This window comes from Penicillium verhagenii (genome assembly GCF_028828195.1).
Source record: "Penicillium verhagenii strain IBT 33310 chromosome Unknown utg000007l_segment0_segment0, whole genome shotgun sequence".
In the NCBI taxonomy this organism is placed as follows: domain Eukaryota; kingdom Fungi; phylum Ascomycota; class Eurotiomycetes; order Eurotiales; family Aspergillaceae; genus Penicillium; species Penicillium verhagenii.
In genome coordinates, this window is record NW_026643171.1 from 36,161 (window position 1) to 56,536 (window position 20,376).

At 48.5% G+C, this 20,376-nt stretch overlaps 8 protein-coding genes across 8 annotated transcripts; 4 read left to right on the plus strand and 4 right to left on the minus strand.

Annotated features, from left to right (window-relative positions):
- Positions 1–169: 169 nt before the first annotated feature.
- ptcA (type 2C protein phosphatase PTC6) lies at positions 170–1,970 on the plus strand (the record flags this gene model as incomplete). Its single annotated transcript, XM_057166073.1, has 2 exons — positions 170–278; positions 361–1,970. 2 exons carry the CDS (start codon positions 170–172, stop codon positions 1,968–1,970), a joined length of 1,719 nt encoding a protein of 572 aa, XP_057019114.1.
- Positions 1,971–2,443: 473 nt separating this feature from the next.
- On the plus strand, positions 2,444–3,926 carry N7466_006684 (acyl-CoA dehydrogenase; the record flags this gene model as incomplete). Its single annotated transcript, XM_057166074.1, has 3 exons — positions 2,444–2,541; positions 2,651–3,499; positions 3,560–3,926. The coding sequence occupies 3 exons, from the start codon at positions 2,444–2,446 to the stop codon at positions 3,924–3,926; spliced, it is 1,314 nt and encodes a 437-aa protein (XP_057019115.1).
- Positions 3,927–6,699: 2,773 nt separating this feature from the next.
- On the minus strand, positions 6,700–8,710 carry N7466_006685 (oxidative DNA demethylase; the record flags this gene model as incomplete). The annotated part of the gene is made up of 2 exons (XM_057166075.1): positions 6,700–8,473; positions 8,550–8,710. The coding sequence occupies 2 exons, from the start codon at positions 8,708–8,710 to the stop codon at positions 6,700–6,702; spliced, it is 1,935 nt and encodes a 644-aa protein (XP_057019116.1).
- Positions 8,711–9,115: 405 nt separating this feature from the next.
- Positions 9,116–10,950, minus strand: N7466_006686 (splicing factor cactin; the record flags this gene model as incomplete). Its single annotated transcript, XM_057166076.1, has 3 exons — positions 9,116–9,133; positions 9,196–9,228; positions 9,295–10,950. 3 exons carry the CDS (start codon positions 10,948–10,950, stop codon positions 9,116–9,118), a joined length of 1,707 nt encoding a protein of 568 aa, XP_057019117.1.
- A 596-nt stretch (positions 10,951–11,546) lies between these two features.
- N7466_006687 (uncharacterized protein) lies at positions 11,547–12,743 on the minus strand (the record flags this gene model as incomplete). The annotated part of the gene is made up of 3 exons (XM_057166077.1): positions 11,547–12,359; positions 12,430–12,513; positions 12,570–12,743. 3 exons carry the CDS (start codon positions 12,741–12,743, stop codon positions 11,547–11,549), a joined length of 1,071 nt encoding a protein of 356 aa, XP_057019118.1.
- Positions 12,744–12,949: 206 nt separating this feature from the next.
- N7466_006688 (RNA methyltransferase) lies at positions 12,950–13,867 on the plus strand (the record flags this gene model as incomplete). The annotated part of the gene is made up of 4 exons (XM_057166078.1): positions 12,950–13,026; positions 13,082–13,180; positions 13,251–13,543; positions 13,626–13,867. 4 exons carry the CDS (start codon positions 12,950–12,952, stop codon positions 13,865–13,867), a joined length of 711 nt encoding a protein of 236 aa, XP_057019119.1.
- A 2,607-nt stretch (positions 13,868–16,474) lies between these two features.
- Positions 16,475–17,062, plus strand: N7466_006689 (uncharacterized protein; the record flags this gene model as incomplete). The annotated part of the gene is made up of 1 exon (XM_057166079.1): positions 16,475–17,062. One exon carries the CDS (start codon positions 16,475–16,477, stop codon positions 17,060–17,062), a length of 588 nt encoding a protein of 195 aa, XP_057019120.1.
- Positions 17,063–18,708: 1,646 nt separating this feature from the next.
- On the minus strand, positions 18,709–20,358 carry N7466_006690 (CAZyme family GT22; the record flags this gene model as incomplete). Its single annotated transcript, XM_057166080.1, has 4 exons — positions 18,709–19,109; positions 19,137–20,074; positions 20,131–20,266; positions 20,337–20,358. The coding sequence occupies 4 exons, from the start codon at positions 20,356–20,358 to the stop codon at positions 18,709–18,711; spliced, it is 1,497 nt and encodes a 498-aa protein (XP_057019121.1).
- Positions 20,359–20,376: the final 18 nt, after the last annotated feature.

Sequence of the window (20,376 nt, forward strand, 5' to 3'; positions counted from 1 at the left end):
AAATTCTCCGGATTGAATGCCATCAAGTGATAATATTGAAGTATCCAGTGTCAACATTACAGCATCAATTCCATCCTAACAGATTTTGATAGATCTGCCGGGACGTGTCGCCTTATCTGCCGACGCTCGGGCCAGAAGGTTACCCCCACGATGTCCCCCCCGTAATCCGATGTTCCCTTCTTTCATCCTCACACCTCTCGAGTTCAATGGGCCATTCATGATTGTCACTTCAGCGAGGCAAGTAACAGGCCAGGTCTGGTCCTTGGCTGGCTGTTACAGTACGTGCCTATCAAACCCGCTCATATCCCCTGAAACATCCTTGAGCTCCTCCTCTTTGCTGACCATGCGCTTCCAATCTAGCAGCCCTCTCCCGCCCTCGAAGGTTGCGACAATACAGCTCGGAAGCTGCCTCCTCGAATGCGCCCGCCATCCCTAAGAAGTGCCCCCAATTCCGCGACTATTTCGTCACTCATCTGCCGTCGTCATCACTTCACCCCGACCCTCGGGGGCCGACCTCACCCTTTCATAAACTCCCTCGCTCCGAGTCAGTCCCACATACAGGGGAGACATCCCATTCGCCAACCTCGTTCCAACCGTTCGTCGACCGCGAAACCACTGTGGTACGGATTCCCTTGCGCAGCGCAAAACATCATTTCGGTGCCGTCACCGCCCGCGGCACTCGCCCAGCAAATGAGGATACATACCAGGCCGGCGTGATTGACATACCGGCATTTGCCAAACGGCCTCCAGCATCGTTGACGATCAAGCGGGACTCGGCATCTTCACCTCGGGAATCTCGCGCTGCAGACACCGCTAGCGGAGATCCCCAGATCTTCTACTTTGGCATCTTTGACGGTCATGGAGGAGCGGAGTGCAGTGCATTTCTAAGAGACTATTTGCATGAGTACATTCAAAACGCTGCCGCCAATTTCGAGCTCAAGTCGAGCCTGCAGCCAAATCAACAATCGGTGACTGGCGTTGATGCTTCCGCTTCGTTGCCCCTGATGCAGGAGGGGAATCGTCGTCGGATTGGGGAGCTGGAGAAGAGTCTAATGGCAAATTGGAGGCGCTTGGTCGGTGGCTATTTCAAAAGATTTAAGCCACCTCATTTTTCGTACTTTGGTGTTGAATCCGAGGATTCCGCATCTGCCGACCGTGTCTCCATCGAGGAGGTCATGGAATATGCGTTCTTACGAGCCGATCTGGATTTTGTCAAAGCCCAAGCAGCCAAACGGGATGATGATCTGGCTCTGGCCGAGAAACCACTTAACGAAGACGAGATCCTCCACTCGCCCAGCCTCACCAGAACCCCGAAGATTGGCGGTCGCTCGCGGTTCAAGGGTGGTAGTACTGGGAGTGTTGCTATGATATCCCCGCCCAGTCCAACCCCCTTTTGGCACCCCGCTGGTCCCTCCAGTCTTCTTGTTGCGCATGTGGGGGACACCAAGGTGCTGCTCTGCTCGACCGCAACCGGTGAGGCTATTCCTTTGACAGCCAACCATCATCCATCCTCGCCCATCGAGGCTGGTCGTCTTCGCCGCTATGCAGCCACGTTCGTCACCGACTCCTTTGGTGAGGAGCGTATGAGTGGGCTCGCCAACACCCGCGCTTTTGGCGACGTACAGTCAAAGCGGATCGGTGTCTCCGCTGAGCCAGAAGTGAATCGTATCGAGATGGGTGCCGCCGAGTTCTCTTTCTTGGTCATGATGTCCGATGGTATTAGCGGCACGCTTCTTGACCAAGAAGTTGTTGATATTATCAAAGAGGCCAGGACCCCTGAACAAGGTGCCCGTGATGTTGTCAGCTTTGCGACCGAAGTTACCAAGGAAGGTGACAATGCCACTTGTCTTGTCATTCGACTAGGCGGCTGGGAGCGACGCCTTGAAGGAGGAGTGGGTAGCTTGGGGTCGAAGGAGTCTCGCGAGTGGCGACGACAGGATGCCACTGATCCGCGCAGGTCACGGACGTGAGGCTCTTTCTGTTGGTTGTTTATAGAAATTCTCAATACTCTCTCTCTCTCTCTCTCTTTGTCTAGAGCTCTCTCTTTGTACATAGTCATCGGTTTCCAAAAAAACGGACCCATTGCATATAATATCCCTTGTTAACCCCCCGAGAATTTGCATTTCCAAGTACATTATTTTCTCATCGTCCGATTGCCGTGGTATTTTTTTAGATCTTGAGCTGAGAGGTTTGTAGTTTTTTGCTTCAATTTTGTCTTATTTTGAGGTCTTTGAAGTTCACTTGCTCCTTCATGTTCCCGGATCAAATGGTGGAAATAGCCTAGGTTAAAGCCATAAGCCCCACCTGGATCTTACTCCCCGCGAATCCCCAGTGCCGCTGATAACCGAGGCTCTTAGCTTCCCTTGTGATCGCCCTTTCACGTTCATTTCTTTTTGGATTGCTTGCATCGTTCTTCTCATTCACCATTCCAGTCTCTATAGCAATGGCCTCCATCTCTCGTGCATTGCGGCCCTTGTCGCGTACTGTTCCCTCAGTCCGCGTATCCTCAAAACGCTTGGCTACTGGCCGCCCTCTCCAGAGGTATTTACTATCATTCACCCAACCCCCCTCAAACCCGCCCTCCCATCCATGATGTTGGGATCTTGCCTCCTCAATGTGCTAATCAGGCTATTTGTCCTTTTTATTACAGTTCCTATGCCTTCTCAACCACGCCCCGTCGGCGGGATGCCGACCTCTCGTCCCTCACCCCTACCCCGATCAGCCATTTATCCGATATCGAATCAATGATGGCTGATTCGGTCTCCAAGTTCGCGAATGAGCAAATCGCTCCGAAGGTCCGAGACATGGATGAAGCTGAAAGCATGGATCCAGTTCTGGTAGAGCAGCTCTTCGAACAAGGTCTGATGGGCATCGAGATCCCCGAGGAATACGGAGGTGCCGGAATGAATTTCACTGCTGCTATCGTGGCGATCGAGGAACTTGCACGTGTCGATCCCAGTGTCAGTGTCATGGTTGATGTCCACAATACCCTTGTCAACACGGCGATCATGCGATACGGTGATGCCCAATCTCACCGTACCTGGCTCCCTAAGCTGAGCACCGGTACCGTCGGCTCTTTCTGCCTCTCTGAGCCTGTGTCCGGTTCGGATGCATTTGCACTACAGACCAAGGCGGAGAAGACTGCAGACGGATACAAACTGAATGGATCCAAGATGTGGATTACTAATGCTATGGAGTCGGGTATCTTCATCGTTTTTGCCAACCTGAACCCTAGCCAGGGTTACAAGGGCATCACAGCTTTTATCGTCGAGAAAGGAACCACCGGTTTCTCCATTGCGAAGAAGGAAAAGAAGCTTGGTATCCGCGCCAGCAGTACCTGCGTATTAAACTTCGATGACGTCGTGATTCCGAAGAGCAATCTTCTCGGCGAGGAAGGTCAGGGCTACAAGTATGCTATCAATATCTTGAATGAGGGTCGTATTGGAATTGCTGCCCAGATGACGGGCCTGGCTCTCGGCGCGTGGGAAAATGCTGCTCGGTGAGTTCATCTGTTTCCCAAGTATTCTGTCCGCTATCTAATGTGCTTCATATATACTAGCTACGTCTGGAATGACCGCAAGCAGTTTGGTCAGTTGATCGGAAACTTCCAGGGCATGCAACATCAAATCGCTCAGGCCTACACTGAAATCGCTGCCGCCCGGGCACTCGTTTACAACGCCGCGCGTAAGAAGGAAGCTGGCCAAGACTTTGTTCAGGATGCCGCCATGGCCAAACTCTATGCCTCGCAGGTTGCAGGCCGTGTATCAGGCTCTGCGGTTGAGTGGATGGGTGGCATGGGTTTCGTTCGTGAGGGCATTGCCGAGAAGATGTTCCGCGACAGCAAAATTGGTGCCATTTACGAGGGTACCAGTAACATCCAGCTGACTACCATTGCCAAGTTGCTGCAGAAGCAGTACACGTCCTAGACATTGTTTCTCATCTTTGAGCTTGTCGGTTCCATTTTGGCTCTTTGACAAATCAAGTTTGAGACTGCGGATCCATCTGATACCTTATTTTCCTTTCTATTCTTTCTTCGAAGTCTTCTGGGTACAATTTAGCAATTTAGGAGTACATACAGTACGGGAAAATCCTATGTTTGTGATACTACAAAAATACTAAATTACTACCGAATGTAGGTAATTGTTACGGGCCCACTTGGTCAAGACCTCAGAAAAGAGATGAACCGTTCCCAGGAAGCATGAAACAAGCCACGGGATACATGAGTGGACAAGTCACAAGGCTCACTGAGCTAGGACTGAGCGATCAGTCGGCAGAACGAGTCGGGACCCAGTACATACGTATGTAGGTTGCTCTAAGCACGTGGTGGATCCCCGCTCCACCACATTCGGTCACCGCCCGAGCGCTACAACCATAACAACATGGCATGCCCAACATGATCACGTGAGGCTTGTTTGTATCCTTTGCTTGTTTTGTTCGTTTGTTTTGTTTGTTTCTACCCGCCAGTCCCCAACACCATACAACAGCATAATGCATCTTGTGATATAGTGATTCCAGCTATCTTATAGTGCCCTACTGGCAAATCGGGCCAAAAGCCTGACAGATCCATGAATGAATTCAAAAAAAAAAAAAATCTTGTGATATACTACCAGCTATCTTCTAGTGCCCTACTGGCAAATCGGGCCATCACTTGCAAAAAGATTTTGATTGATCATCGTTATTCTTGGAATCACATGACCATGCAGATTCCACCGGCTGATTCCGGTTTCCCCTGATTCTGCCGGTTTCCACCGCCTGTTGTTCTTCCTTATAGATAGCAGGCTCTCTTCTCTCTTCTTCCTAGCTTAGAACACAATCAAGATTCATATTCATTCCACTGCTTGTTTCCTTCGCTTCTGTTAGTTTGTCAGTGCTTCCCTTTTTAGTTCCAGTTTGCAGGCTGCGTCTCGCTTCTTCCTTCCTTCGAACAATCAATATTCCATATTCATTCCTTTGCTTGTTCTTCCTCAGTAGTTTCTAGGAGTTATTTTCCATTCATTATTTAGTTTTCGCTCCTCCATGCCATACATTGACAATTTGTTCTCTAGTAAGATTCGCGTTCAGATTTACACGACCATTTAGAAATGCCTCCATTTCGCGCTCCAAAATTTCATGATCAACCAGGAAGGTGGAGCCACTCTTGAACCACATACGGTCCTTCAACCATTTGTGAGTTCCTTTACTAAAAACTGCTTCCAGCACCATCCACCTGTAGTCTACATCTGCTGCGGCATACATAAGAGCCAGTAATGGCGCATATTCACAACTGCATTGACTGAGATGCGTGACCAGGCTTCTTCGATCCTGCTGGGCAACTGGTGATGGAATCAAACTTTCTTCATTCTCCATGATAAGAAATCGTGGAAGACCGGCGGCGATTGGGAAGGGATGATATGTCGAAAAGCCCCAATCAATTATCCTACAGTGTATAAGTAGGTATTTCTCTCAAGTCTTAGGGTCTCTTACCCAGTGATATTATGATTGCTGTCTACCAGAATATTATTGCTCGATAGATCGCCATGTGAAATGAGGAAGGGAGCGTGGTGTAATTTTTGATGTATAACCTCGGGGAGTAACGCTCGAAGTATCAGGCAGTCCTCTAGTGAAATTTCTGGTAACTGATTCCGATAAACCCGAATGATTTTTCGGTCCACCGCATCTGTAAGGAAGTCAAGAGTAGATACCACTTTTCTTGTAAGTAATTAATATCATATTTCATCATAGTATACTTACTTTTGACTTTGGTACATTGAATTAGTTGCAGTACAATCTGGATAATCTGTTGCAAAACTTTGTCGCGGTCACATCGGTGCAGAGGTATAGTATCATTCCATTCCAATGGATCACCTGGTAGCCAAGAGAAAATAGTGAGTGGGAAGCCGACTTCATTATCATAGGTCAGGTCGTAGCCAATAAGTTTTGGAGCCCAGTTGAATCCATTAACATTAAGACGTTTCAGAACTTCTATTTCGCATTGGAGTTGAGTTATGACGACCTCTTTAGGAGCATTTCGTGCATGTATTGGAATTCGCACAGCCCAGGTGGTCTGATCAGAAAATCCAAGCTTGTAAACTTGACAATGGCCTCCAGACAGCGGACAGGCCAGTGTGTTGGAACAAAAGGAGGGTAACTCGTCAGATGTCCAAAATCTTTGGGCGACTAGAGGAATATTCTCTGGACGGAATGTCATCTTGAAGAATCGAATGTAAGGTGATGAAGTGAATATATCAACATGTTAGATGGAGTCGGATCAAAAAGCTCAAGTGCTTTCTTGAGAATGACTTGGGTAGAGTGGGGTTAATGTGAATGAGCGGCTCAGGGCCAGTCCTTTCTTAGCGCTTGGCCGCTCACAATCTAGACCAGCGGCTACGTCAGTGAAAGAGCAGATCCAATTGGGGCGCCCAGGCCCAGGAACCAACATGATTTCCCCAAGCTCTGAGATCTCAAATATGACCAGGTAAATCGATTTGTCAGACCAGACCGGTTGACTGGGGAAATAATTGTTTGCCTAGAACTTGACTAACTAGTAAGTTTATGCAGGGTTGGATTGATTGATTGTACGTATTGGTACTAGGTACTAACATTTGAATGCTCAGGTGCGCTCATGTGCACATGTGCAACAACCTTGGAAAAGGGTTTTACTGTTCTACAGTAGATCATTTATACATATTTCGACAGCACTTGGAAGCCAGCGAAGATTATCTATTCGTCATCGTCTTCCATCTCATCTTCTTCGTCATCATCTTCAAACTCAACCCCAATATCTGCACTGATATCCCACCGGTCTCCCTTGGCAGATGCACTCACGTACTTGACGAACTTCAATGTGCCACTGTCACGGAGCACAATGCTGAGTCGGTTCCATCCGGCTTGGGTGCTGAAGAGAATTCCATCATCCTCGTCAGCGCCGGCAGAACGGTAGATAGCGGGATCCGCCTTGGTCTTCTTCCGGGGCCCCTGGTCTGCATTTTCTTCATTCTCCTCATCTTCGTCGTCATCGTCGTCACCAGCCATGTAGATCTCGTAACCACCCACGGAAGGATGCTCGGCAAGCTCGGCCTCAACCTTCTCTTGAGGCTTCGATAAAGACTGTGCCTCTTCATTTTCATGATCCTCATCGGAATCCTCTTCGTTGTCCTCCTGCTTTTCCCATCCAGTTGTCGGAGTCAGACCGAGGGTGAATTCTAAGCGCGGCTCCTCGCCAGTGTAACCACTGGCCAATGTGTAGTCAGCACCGCGACGGAAGCGACGGGCAAGGAAGTTATGGCTATGAAGGTGGTCGACGCCGGTGATCAGAGCAAGCCATTTTCGGAAAGCCTGGGACGGGAAGACGACGTTGAGCAATTCTTTGATGGGATTCGATGTATCATACGCCGAGGGTTGCTGGTACAGGTACCGATGCTTGTGAGGCGGGCGAGCTACAGTCCACTCGGTCTGATTTTGGATCTCCTCTGACGAGGCAGGCAGAGTCTGTCTTTCTTGGTCCTCAATATATGCACTGATGCGCGAAGCGAACTTTTCATTGAGAAAGCGCTCAAGGCTGAGTGACGATTCGTTAGCAAAAGCCTCGGACATTTCTTCGGCAATGTCCGGTGTCAAGTAAGACGGCGCGAGGTACTGCACCAGGAATTCAAGATCGGTTTCATTGAATTCGGTCCCCTCGGTCTGCTCCTCCAATTTTCCCTTGCCCTTGCCCTCCACCTCGGGTTCCTCCCATGATACAGGCTGCGGTTGAGGCAGATCGTAAATGTCACCGCGACCTTGGAGCTGGGCAAGACTGCTGCGCTCGGCCAGTTTCTCCTCGAGGCCTTCTTCATATCCGTCCTCACCCTCCTGGGGAATATGGAACCATCCGCTGATGGCCATTCGAACTCGTTTCTTCGATTTGTCCTCCCCTTCGCCGTGGTGGTACACTTCCTCCACATCATGGAAACTCTCACCGGGCTGAACGGTGAAGAAGCTGAGTTGGTTGAATGCTGGTGGAATGGAGAGACTGAAATCTGGGCTTGGGATCGTGACTGCCTCTCCTTTGACATCTTTTTCAGTCTTGGTTGGGTAAAGACGCAGGGCCCCACCCCACTGCGCTTGCCAGGGGGTATCAGGGTCAGTCAGGTAGAGAATGTAGCTCACTCGTCGACTTCCAATGACATCATCGTGGCACAGCAGATGACAACCTTCGGTGTAGACATTGATAGCCATGTCGGTCTTGCGGCCACTAAGCTTGCCAGAGCCAGTCACGGCAGACAAGTATTCCCTGAATCGGGCGGAGTACATCGCATCGCGGAGCTTCAGAAGAAACGGCAGCTTAGACAGCGAGGAATCGTCGAGGCCATCCAAGTTAGCCAGGTCGCCTGACTGGAAAATCTTATAGATGTCGGTCTCTTTCTCAGTGAAGTCCACCTGCTCTTGAATCTCTTCGCGGACGGATCGCAGCAGCGACGGTTCGATCAATTCGTGAATCACTCCATGGTAGTAGCTAAATCCAGTCCAATTGAGTCAGTTCCAGCCCAGGTTCATGGAACGCCATTCAAGGGGTATGTATATAAACGTACGGGCTCGACTTAGCGTATTCATCAGTGTATTTCTGCTGCTCCGCAGTATCGAACAAGCCATCACGAAAGCGCACAGTGGCTTCTTGGCTAGAGAGTGCACGCTTTTTGGAACCCGAGAGTCCATTGGCCCGGGAGCCTGTTTCATCTGTCTTGCGCTTCATTTTTGTTTCATGTGTGCGATCAAGACGAGTCAGCCATACCATGCAAGGTGACGATCATAGATTTTTCGGGCGGTGAGCCCCGTCAACTGGGCGGTCAGGGTCTTGATCTACTAGTACGCCTTGAATCCGTACTAGTACCATGTAGACACGGACGAACATGTATTTTTTCCCCTTGACCTTTCCACGCCATTACTCTTTAATTTGTTTTTGTTTTTCTACAGAAGATATCTCGTTCCAGGCAATCGGACTGAGAGCTTCACGGGTATGGATTTCTATAATGCCGAATTGACTAGGCATGTACTATGTTATGCCCCAATTCAGACGATATACATCATACAAACTCATCCTCCATCTCGATATAGCACCCATGTTGCCATTATGGGAAGGAAAGGTCGTCCCAATGTTTTACTTTCGGTAATAAATCTAGGATGATCAATTAGCGATCGTTCGTGATAGCGGAATGTTAGAATATCACGGTTACTCACTCTCTTGAATTGGAAATGGAGTTGCAGAATGCCCTGTATAAACAAAGAGTGATGATGAATTAGAGCTTGATTCCTTGAAATGAGGGAAACCAGACATACCTTGTCAAATGTGCTCTTGAATCCACGCTCACGCTTCGCACTATAGTCCCATTCCTTGTCGACGATTCGAAAGGCAATGTCCTCATAAGGGGGACCCGCCATAAATCGTATCAAACAGGTGTCTTCTTCGCCAGCCTCGGCAAAGGATTGACCACGTTTGCGACCATTTTCCCTCTCAATCCGATACGTTGGCGCTTTAGCCTTGTCGATGAGGTCAGGGTAGAAGATGTTGAACTTGTAACCTTGCACGACCTTAGGTGGTGGGTTGTCATGGTCGTAGTGAGTCTGATTGTACTTGTTCCACTCATAACCCATCTGAACCCGGTTGAAATACCGAGGCTTTCGAGGTCGGTACTTGTTGGCCCATAAGGGCTGTGCCGCTGTGCTCAAAGCTTCTTCGCCGGTGAAGATCTCCTCGTTCTCACTGACCCCCTTGGCCAGTTCTCGCTCGTACAAGGCCTTGGTGGCTTGTGAGAAATCGTCGTTGGGGAGTGACGAGAAGCGAGTCGATACGGCAGGGGCGGCCATGCTAGATGACCCGGAATTAGTGATGGCCATGGTCGGCTTTTCGGCCGTTCGCTGTCGAAGAGGAACAAATCCCAAGCGAATTATTTTCTGACGTTCACGGGCAACATGTCGAAGAAACATGGACTCGTCCATGATCTCAAGACCTTTGTCTTCTGCACGCACTTGAAGCAACGGGTCAGGATCTAGCCCCGTAAACTCGGCCAAGTCTACATGATTTTCATTCCCAGTAACGACTGGTGCCAGAGGTGCCAACTTCTCCCGGATCGACTCAGCCTCCTCTTTCTGCTGACTCCTTAGCTCACGAACGCGTTCATCGATGACCGCTTGGTAAACATTTCTCAATCTTGCACGAGCCTTCCAGACGGTCAAGCTGCGTAGCAATTCCTCCCAGTAATCTGTGTCGATGGGCTCATTCGAGTTCAACTTTCGCTTCACCTGTACCTCCAAAGTTTGTAATTGTTCGTAGGTTTTTGGGCCCAGAAGTCGGTTGATATCAGCGGCGACAGAGTTGAGGGCCCGACCCTCCAACGCATTGGTCTTCAGGCGGTCTTGACAGATGACTTTCATGGTCTGAGGAAGTAGAGAGATGATCAGCTCGGTACATTGTCCAAAGGACTGAAATAAACAGAGAGGTTGCCATACCTGCCAGTAATCCCGATTGCGCGCATTCGTCTCCAATTTCACAAACGTCTCGATCTCATGTTCTAGCTCTTGCAGCTGAGGCTGAGACAATCCTTCAAATACCCCATCAGGATCCACCACATCAAGCTCCGAGTCTGCAATCTCGTCGTCCAATGGGTCGCGTGTGGGATCGATCACACGAAGCGTCACCGTTAGCCAGTCGATCGGCTTTGCGCGACCATCCTTCACCCGGATCTCAGCCTTCTTCTTGGCCTGTTTCAACACAAAGACGTCTTCCTGCGCAACCCATTCCCGCACCTGCTCATCTTCTTGCAGCTGGTTGATGCGCATCTGATCACGCATGTTTCGGTTTGGCTGTCGATCATCGTTCCGGCTTCGATCGGAGTTCTGGCGGTCGCGCCATTCTCGGTTGTCTCCCGGGGGGCGCCTGAATGGTGGTGAGCGCGAACGGTCGTTTCTTCCTGATCCTGACTGCCGTAAGGACATTTTCGGAAATATCCTCTAGATCGCACTGTGGAGAAGATATGTGGAGGGGGTTGTGGCTGGAAAGATAGTATGACGCGGGCTCCTGGCGCGTTGGAAGGTCACAGGTGGTAGGTACTAGTAGTAGTAAGGCGGGAGATCGGCGGTAAGTTCAGCAAGTACCTACAGTGGACTGCAGAACCACTCGAACCTACTAGTAGTAAAGTCAACATCTGATTATTCAAATGATCCCAATGCTGGTTTCTGTCAAATTCAATACATTCATTTGAATTTAATACTTTGCATATCCGGTCTTCCCGCTCAACGTACATACTAGTACACTGTATCTACGTAGTATCATGAACTATGTACGTACTACTGTACGACATAGCCCAGTGGGATACCATTTGAAATGTTCGAAGCCCTGTCATAACTCGTATACGCATGTGCACATCCATGAATGTGTTGTATTATCTTATCCGTCGAACTTTTAAAGGTCCGATCAAAGTTCCAAGGTTCAATATTGTTCGAATGCCCAGGTGAAAGTACATATATCATTGCTAAAGACAGAAATGATTCTTACATATCCAGATGTAACGCGCTTCTTCAGGGTATATTGCTCATGCCGGTTGTGTCGGTCCCGGTGATCCTTCCACGGGCTCTCCAGATTCGGGTGCCGTGGCCGTGGTGTGAGGTGATATACCGACTCTAGGAGGTGGTGGAAGGGGGGTTCCTTTTCGTGAAGGCGCGAAATCCTGCTCTCGACTCTTCTCCTCACCCTCGGCAAAGTAATCATCAAACATATTATTCGGCGACACTCCATGGCGTGCTTTACCTCGGCGGTTTGAGGGTGATCGACCCTCTGGAGGAGAAGTAACTTGCATTGGGCCCGCGAGCGGCGGGATAGATGCCATGTTTGCGGGTATCAAGAAGTTTTCAACGACTCCAGTAGCTGCCCCGGGGCCTGCTGACTCGGCAATAGGCGAGGAAATTTCATCCTCGCGAGTCTCAAAGACGACTTCACCAGGTCCTTCCACCTCTTCCCCCAGCCCAACGGGGAGCCGGTGCAAGGCGCCATATCCCAACTCGGCACCAACAGCACCCTCACCACCCCATCCACGAGTGGGAATAAGCTCCACTTCACGAACCACATCAAATTCGCTGTTGTAGACCCATAAGATCAGTGTACGGTCCAGGTGGTCTTCCACTAACTCCCCAAGTGCGGACTCCCCGCGCAATGTCCCGCTTGGTGTTCCAATAATATAATCTGAATGGGGAAGAAGCCCTGCACGGAAAGCGGGACTCAGAGATGAGGGGATGGCAAGCACATGCCAAATGTTCTGAGTGGAATTGAGAGGGGCAAGCTGTAGGGCGAGGCCGAGGGATGGATTGGTGGAGGGGACCGGCACGTTATAGGTATGTGTTCGTTGGCCCTGCGCAAATTTCAATGGATTAGCCAGAGCATGTCCTCTTAGTAAAAAGACAGGCCATTTGTTCACGTACCTTGGCGCTCCAGACTTCTAGGGTCAAGCTTGTTCCGGCGCAATTGCGAACTTCAGTCGCAAATAGATTTGGGTCCGGGTCTTCCTACAGGGGTAAGTTAGTAAGATAATCCAAACAGTCCGAGTCTCATGTTTACATACTATGGGATGGCCATTTATTCCCACGATGAAGTCAAACCAGGGCTCCAAAGGTAGCTCGGGATCTTTGTTGCGGAGCACTTGAAACCCGAAAGCGTTGTCACTTGGTCCATTCCGAGGTTGTTGAGTGGGCTCGCCATCAAGCCGGCCGATAAAACGATTGAGTGCGCCAAACATTGAGGTGATCTGAACTGGGAGCGAACTGAAGTGAGTCTGCTCTGAGGTGTCTAAGATGAAGCTGTCGCGGGCATGAGAGAGAGAGAGCTGGCCCCATGCAATGCAAACATCACAAACATCACCACGCTTATCCCTTATCGCGGTTATCGGACAACTTACCGTGACGCTTCCTTTTGTATTGTAGACCTGCATCCAACCTCTTTGCAATGGAGGATTCAGAGGAGGCACCCCCAGAGGTTCACCATTACGAGAGTCTTCATGAGGTTCCATGGGATATTCAGAAGTAATATGCCACCTGGTCCAATCCCTCTGAAAATCTGTATTAATTGGTTCTGCAGTTATTGGTCGCAACGCTATCGTATTTTCTCCAAGTACGATGAGGGCATCTGGCTGACGGATGATGCTTGGTTTGGAGTGACACCGGAACCTGTTGCCAAGTAGGTGAACAACACTCTATTTTGACATTTCATCTTTATTTTTTGTGTATATCGCTAATTCGGAGACTAGTAAAATCGCAGCTGATCTTGCCAAGTCAGCCCCCATTGAACGATGTATCCTGGTCGATGCTTTTGCAGGTGCAGGTGGTAATACCATCGCGTTTGCCAAATCTGGCCGATGGAAAAGAATCTATGCAATCGAAAAGAACCCGGCCGTCCTGCAATGCGCCAAGCACAACGCAAAGATCTACGGCGTCGACGATAAGATCACTTGGTTCGAAGGAGACTGCTTCGAAATCCTGAAAAACCAACTCAAAGATCTTGCGCCATACAGTGTCATCTTTGCCAGTCCTCCTTGGGGAGGTACGTTCTCATCTTACACGTTTTCATCTTACCACCCCCCTCCACTCCATTTTGGCAATCAAGCCGTTTCTAATCATGATAGGCCCTGGATATCGATCGGATGAGGTATTCAACTTGCGCACCATGGAGCCATATTCTCTCGCAACCCTTTTCAAGGAATATTCAGCATTTACACAGCACATGGCTTTGTACTTGCCACGAACTTCGGACGTTCAGCAAATGGCAAAATACGTTCCAGACGGGCGTAAAGCTACCGTGATGCACTACTGCGTGGAGGGTCACAGTAAGGCCCTGTGCATTTTCTATGGCGATTTCACTCTCTGATGATTTCATTGATATCTTTTTTTGGCTTGCCTTTCTGCTGAAGCGACCCTACAAAACATTTTACATGGCTCTCAAGGTCATCGCCTTCGTCTTGTCTATTTCAGCTCCGCCTCTTATGAAAAGCATGTATCTACTAGTACTATCCACAATAATATTTCTTAAGCACTTGAGCCATCGAGGTCGAATGGAATCTCCAGTCTCATCCATGTGGCATCTGGCATAGACCTAGGTAGGTACCAGGTATGTACTGCACGGGTTAGTTACTAGGGCCCCGAAGACCAATGGCGAGATCTACCTCATTCAAACTTCAAAGTGCCTGGGATGAGATTTACACTCTCTGGACGACGCAAATAATGTCGTAGAGAATGTGGTTCGTTCTGCGACAGCCGTCATGGAATCTACCTCACCAGCAAGGAAAGAAACGGGGATTCGGCCGCAAAGGCGTGGTCACAACCGCTCAGGACTCAGGAGTCACCAGAGACCTCGCAGTCGCTTACCGCCCGGCCATCTTACGCCGAAGATCTTCTCATTTGCATGGTGAGGAATCAGGATAGCCTCAAATTTGAACATGTCCATGAAGTATGGCGAATATTGTTTTTAATTTCAACTACGTATATACTAATGTTTGGATACATCAAAAAACGAAGTTGAAATCACATATTATACTATATATGGGGAATCAATGTCCCGACATATCATTACGGTATTGCCATACCTGTCTTTACTGCACATGCATGCACATGTGTGTATAGTACTACCCATGTGTAGTGACTATTAAAGAGAAGAAACATTGAAGGGTCTAGTTTTTTTTTTTTTTTTTTTTTTTTTTTTCTGTTTTAATCCATTCATGGTCCTGCCAGGGGTTTGGCCCGGAAAAAGAAAGGATGAAATGGTATCTCATGAAACATATGTACCCCTTCTGCAGACTAAATCTTAGCCTTCATGGAACGAGTCTCATGCATATGTAGTGAAAACCAGATCGTTACTTCATACAAGATTGGATTGATCGCGGTCTGGACCCAATCGATCTTCATACTGTTCATGTACGTACCTTGTTTAGTTTCCTGCAGTATAAGTTAGACAGGTATGAAGTCAATACATACAGTGGCGCACTGTTGAGATTTAGGTATTGAACTTTGCCACAGAAACTTGAGTTCACCTGTATTGATGTCCAAGACAGGTCGGATTCTTTTTTACTAAGGAGATTGCTTCAGCCTTACTTCTCTGCCAACTTTTCTTTTTTTCTGCCACTCTACTATATATTATTTATTTTGATGGTATCTTATTTCTGATGTCCTTATAAAATACCCTACTTTTGTAGGTTATGAATACATTAAAACTGCCTAAACCTGGCTACGACATCTGGAGTAGGCGTCGCAGGCCCATCACAAATTTCACAACTCGAGTCCACAGAATCCGTCTCGCTATCCTCAGAACCAGATGTATCCTGTGTGCCCTATTATGTAGCCTGGTTCAAATGTTACATCTAACTAACTACTAACTAAAAAATACGACCTGTCTTAGACTATAAGTGACCTGTTTCTGTAGTAAAGTCCTATGTATTTTAGATATGTCGATTCCGATGCCCCTTTTGTGGGTATTGATCTGGAGCACAGGGCTAGCTGAACTCCAGGGCCGGTTGGAAAGTCTTTTAAAAAGATTTCATAGACCTTCCGAAGATTTCAAACAGACCATATCAAGTTATCAACCCACAGTCTACAGATCATACCACCTCCAAGATGCCACCACCCACGACCTGCACGAAACCGACTCCACAGTCTGTGAAAGATAATTTTATCTATCTCTCAACATTCAAGGTCATGTTTTGCAAGAAATGCCATGACATTGTGATGGATAGGCAGATCTTACCTCACCTAACGAGCAACCACAAGCGCGAAGAAGGTTATAACTGGCAGACAGTAAGCGCACATTACAGCCAATTTCGCCGGCGCGTCAAACGCGTCAGCGAGATCAGGATTCCAGAGACCCCAATCAAGCCGCTCCAAGGCCTAGATATCATTAATGGGTACCAATGTACAGACTGTTCTATGCTATCGAGCAGCAGAACAAGTGCTCAGAACCACTACAAAAAGGTACACAGATCAGATACTGAGAAAAAGGAGCGTACACAGGCCTCACTACCATGGGTACGAGTACAAATGCAGCAACTACAAAAATTTTCTGAGAAGACACTGTTTTTGGTCAAGGGTAGTAGCCAAAAACGGGCACTTTCTGAGCCAGAGGTACCACCTATATCAAAACGGCGTCAGGAAACACATACAGCCGCAGATGACAAGGATGAACAGCCACGGCAACATGGGCTAGTAGTAAGTACCTATTAATATACTACTAGATTCTCCTTCTACTATTTTGGCCCAGGCTGATTAGGAATCTTTAAAGAAGCAACAGGATATAGACATGGCCCAAGGTGGACTGGATCAGATGAGATCGTTACCTCATTCACCATTGTTTATGGTCCCCGGTTCATATTATAACTATTTCTACCCCCGGACGTTGCTCCCTGAGGCAGCATACAGCAGCAAACTCGGAGATATACAGATCAATTCGGCAGGACAAATAACCACCAACGCACATTATCAAGGAAATATGTCGCCGGTTCCTTCTATCACACCTATGCTTCAGCCTGTTTTACCATCACAGCAGGTCGATTCGACAGGACAAACAACCACCAACACACATTATCAAGGAAATTTGATGCCGCCGGCTCCTTCTATCACACCTATGCTTCAGCCTGTTTTGCCATCACAGCAGGTCAATTCGACAGGACAAACAACCACCAACATACATTATCAAGGAAATTTGATGCCGCCAGTTTCTTCTATCACACCTATACTTCAGGACGTTTTACCGCCACAGCAGGTCGATTCAGCAGGACAAACAACCACCAACACACATTATCAAGCAAATATGCCGCTAGTCTCTTCTGTCACACCTATGCTTCAGGCTGTTTTGCCGTCACATCAGAATAGCTACAATAAGGAGATACAACCTGAAAGTAGCAGAGAGAATCCCATATTCCAGGCTATTATGTCGTTACAAAAGAACAGCTACAACAAGGAGATGCCGCCTAGCCAGGATTCCGTGCCCTCTTGGCCCTCCAGTCAGAGCATCTACGACCAGGAGCAACCCGAAATCAAGCAAGAGGGGGGAGACGAAGCGAGGGAAAGCTGGTAAGACCCTCTGTCACACGTTGACACTGCAGGTCGACAGCCTTTGTCCCATTTCCGAATGGAGTCTAGTCTTGGTTTCTGTCGTGTGTCAACTTTAAAGTACTTAACGTTGACCTTTCCTTCCTGTTTCCTTTTCTCTTTTTCTCTTTCTCTCCTGTCTGTGTTTTTTTCTTGTTTTTAGGACCTTAGAACAATTACATTGTTTTCTTCGATTGCCACGTCACACCCTCAGTGTCACACGTAGTGTCAGTTGTCAGTTGTCACGAGTTGACAGTTGCTGTTTTCTGAGAAGGTTTTCTCAGAGGTTTCCTTTGTTCGGCTGAGAAGGTTAGGGTTAGGTTTAAGCTTAGTTCCTGTCGTCAAACCTTAACGTACTCAGGTACTTAAGGATTGACTCCTCCTTGTCTCCTTGTCTCCTTCTCTTTTCTTTTTCCTTTTCTCCTCTGTCTGTGTTTTCCTTGCAGTTAGGACCTTAGAACAATTCCATTGTTTTCTTGCTTGCCTCGTCACACTCAGGCTACACATCCGAGACCTGTGGTCCTCGACACCTTGCATGCTTAAGCGCTTCAGCGTTTGCAGATTGTTGTTAGCAGGAGCGATCCGGCTGCTTCTTCTGCGCTAAAAAGAGCGCTCAGACTGCCGCTTCTTCCTCTCTCCTTCGCTCAATTATCCAAGTCCGACTCTTCCTCCGCTTGGCTCTCCTTCCTGCACTATTCGTAGCCCTCTGAGACATGTGCTCATACAGAGGCCCAGGACAAGCACCCGTAGGGGCGAGATCAAAGAGGAGTAGAAGCGTGTTATTCATTCCAGTCTACATAATCGCTTCAACCTTGTTAATGGAACATTGAGTTGAAACATTTGAAGCTACATATCAATTGATGTATTTTATCGATCGCATGATTCCATCTAGTGTACAATATATACTATGCCCTCAAGTGCTTACAAACTAGTAAAACTCCATAGAAACCTGCACATGTGCACCCTTGCACATGTGCTACTAGTATTCAATATGCCGACTACCCCCCATTGATCTTGAACGATACCCGCACGTGGACTCCGACCAGATCGCTGAGCTGCAACAACGACACCGATCTCAGCCTGAAGGTATTGTATTTTTTTTTAGTGTGAGTGGCTTGCACAAACTCTACGAGCTTACCAGTTGTTTCTTTTCAGCGGGTAAACGTTCCAAAAAATGAAGCTTGTGATTTGCGGCGACTGGGAAGGTCCTGGTCCGTCTAGTGGTGGACCGTACGTGGTGGAATCACATCTCCTTTCTGGCACCCTCCAGCCAAACAGAGGGGTTGGTGCTAATAGTTTCCCGAAAGACCATACCCTCTGATAATTCCGCTAGGCTTCACGTGTGACGGCCCTGTGCTTGCGTGGTAGTGGAATGCAGCCGCACAGCCCAACGTGGATGAGAAGCAAGAATTCAATCTGCGTATTGATTGATACAAGGCTCAATGCAAATGATAAGAGATCCACAAATCACTTGGGAGACTATGAGTGGCCAAGTTTGATATTTATATTAGTAGGCTAGACGAACCCGGGATCTTATGACCATAGCTCACGCTCGCGTTTGCTAATCTTTCTATGAGGCGGACCGCCTAACCATTCTGGCCATGACCAGTTAGGGAAAGACGAAGTCCAAGACTAGGTCAGGCCTTGGAAATTGGTATTTTCCCGCCGAAAATTTGCTAAGAAAGCATCCACGCGAGAGCGTTTGCCCCATGGCCAAGGGCTTGAGGACCGGAGTATAAAGATTGATTGAGCAGTGCGTTGTAGGGACGCAAATGAGAATTGAGAGTTTGACGGAGAACCTGACATGAGAGACGCCAAGCCGCGTTTTTGTTGAGGCCTCGCATTTTGTTTTATCGCAGTCAAGATGCGTTCGAACTGGTGGTCTCGGTTTTCTTGCGCACGCCGATGCTTCTGTGAGCGCCATGCATCCTGCTCTGCGGAGTCCAGGCACCAGACCACAATATGCCCGTGGCGACGCCAGTGGTCATGCCAGGCGGTATTCCAGGGGTCATTCCAGGTGCGCAAGCATTCGCCTTAAGAAGAGCCTCGGATGAGCTGACGCATAGTCGGCTCGAGCTGGGCAAAGAAAACAACTTGAAGGTAATCAGGCCACTCATAAAGCATCGAGCTGCCAGGAAGAGGAGTTGTCGCTCGGGGCTCAGTCAGATAGCTCGCTCGACGGGGTAGATGCCTAAGCCCACCTGCCATGTTTTGGCGCAAGAATTGATCTGGGTCGTCGTAGAACCGGTCGGCTTCGTCGCGATAGGCGACTTTTTGCGTCTCATCGAGGTCGATCGGGGGCTCGCAAGAAAGTGCCCACGTGTGAATGGATGGATATACCATGTGGGAGCGCCATGACGTGCTATGGCATGGCATTAGAAACCCAACTGCAATTCTAGACTCGGGCGAGTGAAATGAAGCGGCGGGGCCGTTGTGGGATGCTGAATGGATTTCATGCTGATGGCGGAAGTATTCAAGAACGTTCAAGGGTCCTGAGGCATGGTATACAGATGTGTATAGAGCCATGGTTCCATTAACAAATATGAGGAAGAGTAGCATTAACCACCCAGAAGGGTAAGCATGAGAGCTTGACGTGACATCTGACCAAAAGAAGTGCACTAGACGAGGCGCAGCCAATATATGTAAGCAAGGTAGTAAAGGGTAGATGAAGCGGACTTCTTTGTGTGAGATGAGAGAAAGGAAGAATGGCATCAAGATGCAGATCAGGGCCAACTGTACTCTGGCAGTATTCTGCACTCGATGGGAAGCTGAAAAGTCTCGAGTAATCAGTGCGAAATACAGAGCTGGTATAGCGAATGGAATTAAAGTAGTGAGGAGGAGCGGATATCCCTCCGTCGCATAGTAATGCCAGTTGTTGCGTCCGTAGAAAACTGCCAGTGACTGGGCGATATTAAAGTATAAAAAGCGCAGTGGGGGAAAGGTCCAAACTCCGTAGAACAGACGATCTGCTACACCCGAGACCATCAAGATTGTAGATCTATTGCAACACAAGTCAACTCGGAGATCTATAGCAGTCCAAGGGAAAGCACAGACCCGCAAAGCAAAACCTCACGCACGAAACGTTTGCGTTGATTCCAGGTCCCTCGAATCAATGTGATTGCGGCTGAGGCCGTCCAAATTATGATATTAGTTGGATGGAGGATACAAGCAACTGCGGCCAGTAACAAACCTTGGCGAAGGCTGGTGTTTGTGCATCAGTGGCGGCTTCAGGAAATAGTATTGCTCTGGTCAAGTCATACCTCCATAGGAGCTGAGTAGCATTAACTTAGGTCATCTCAT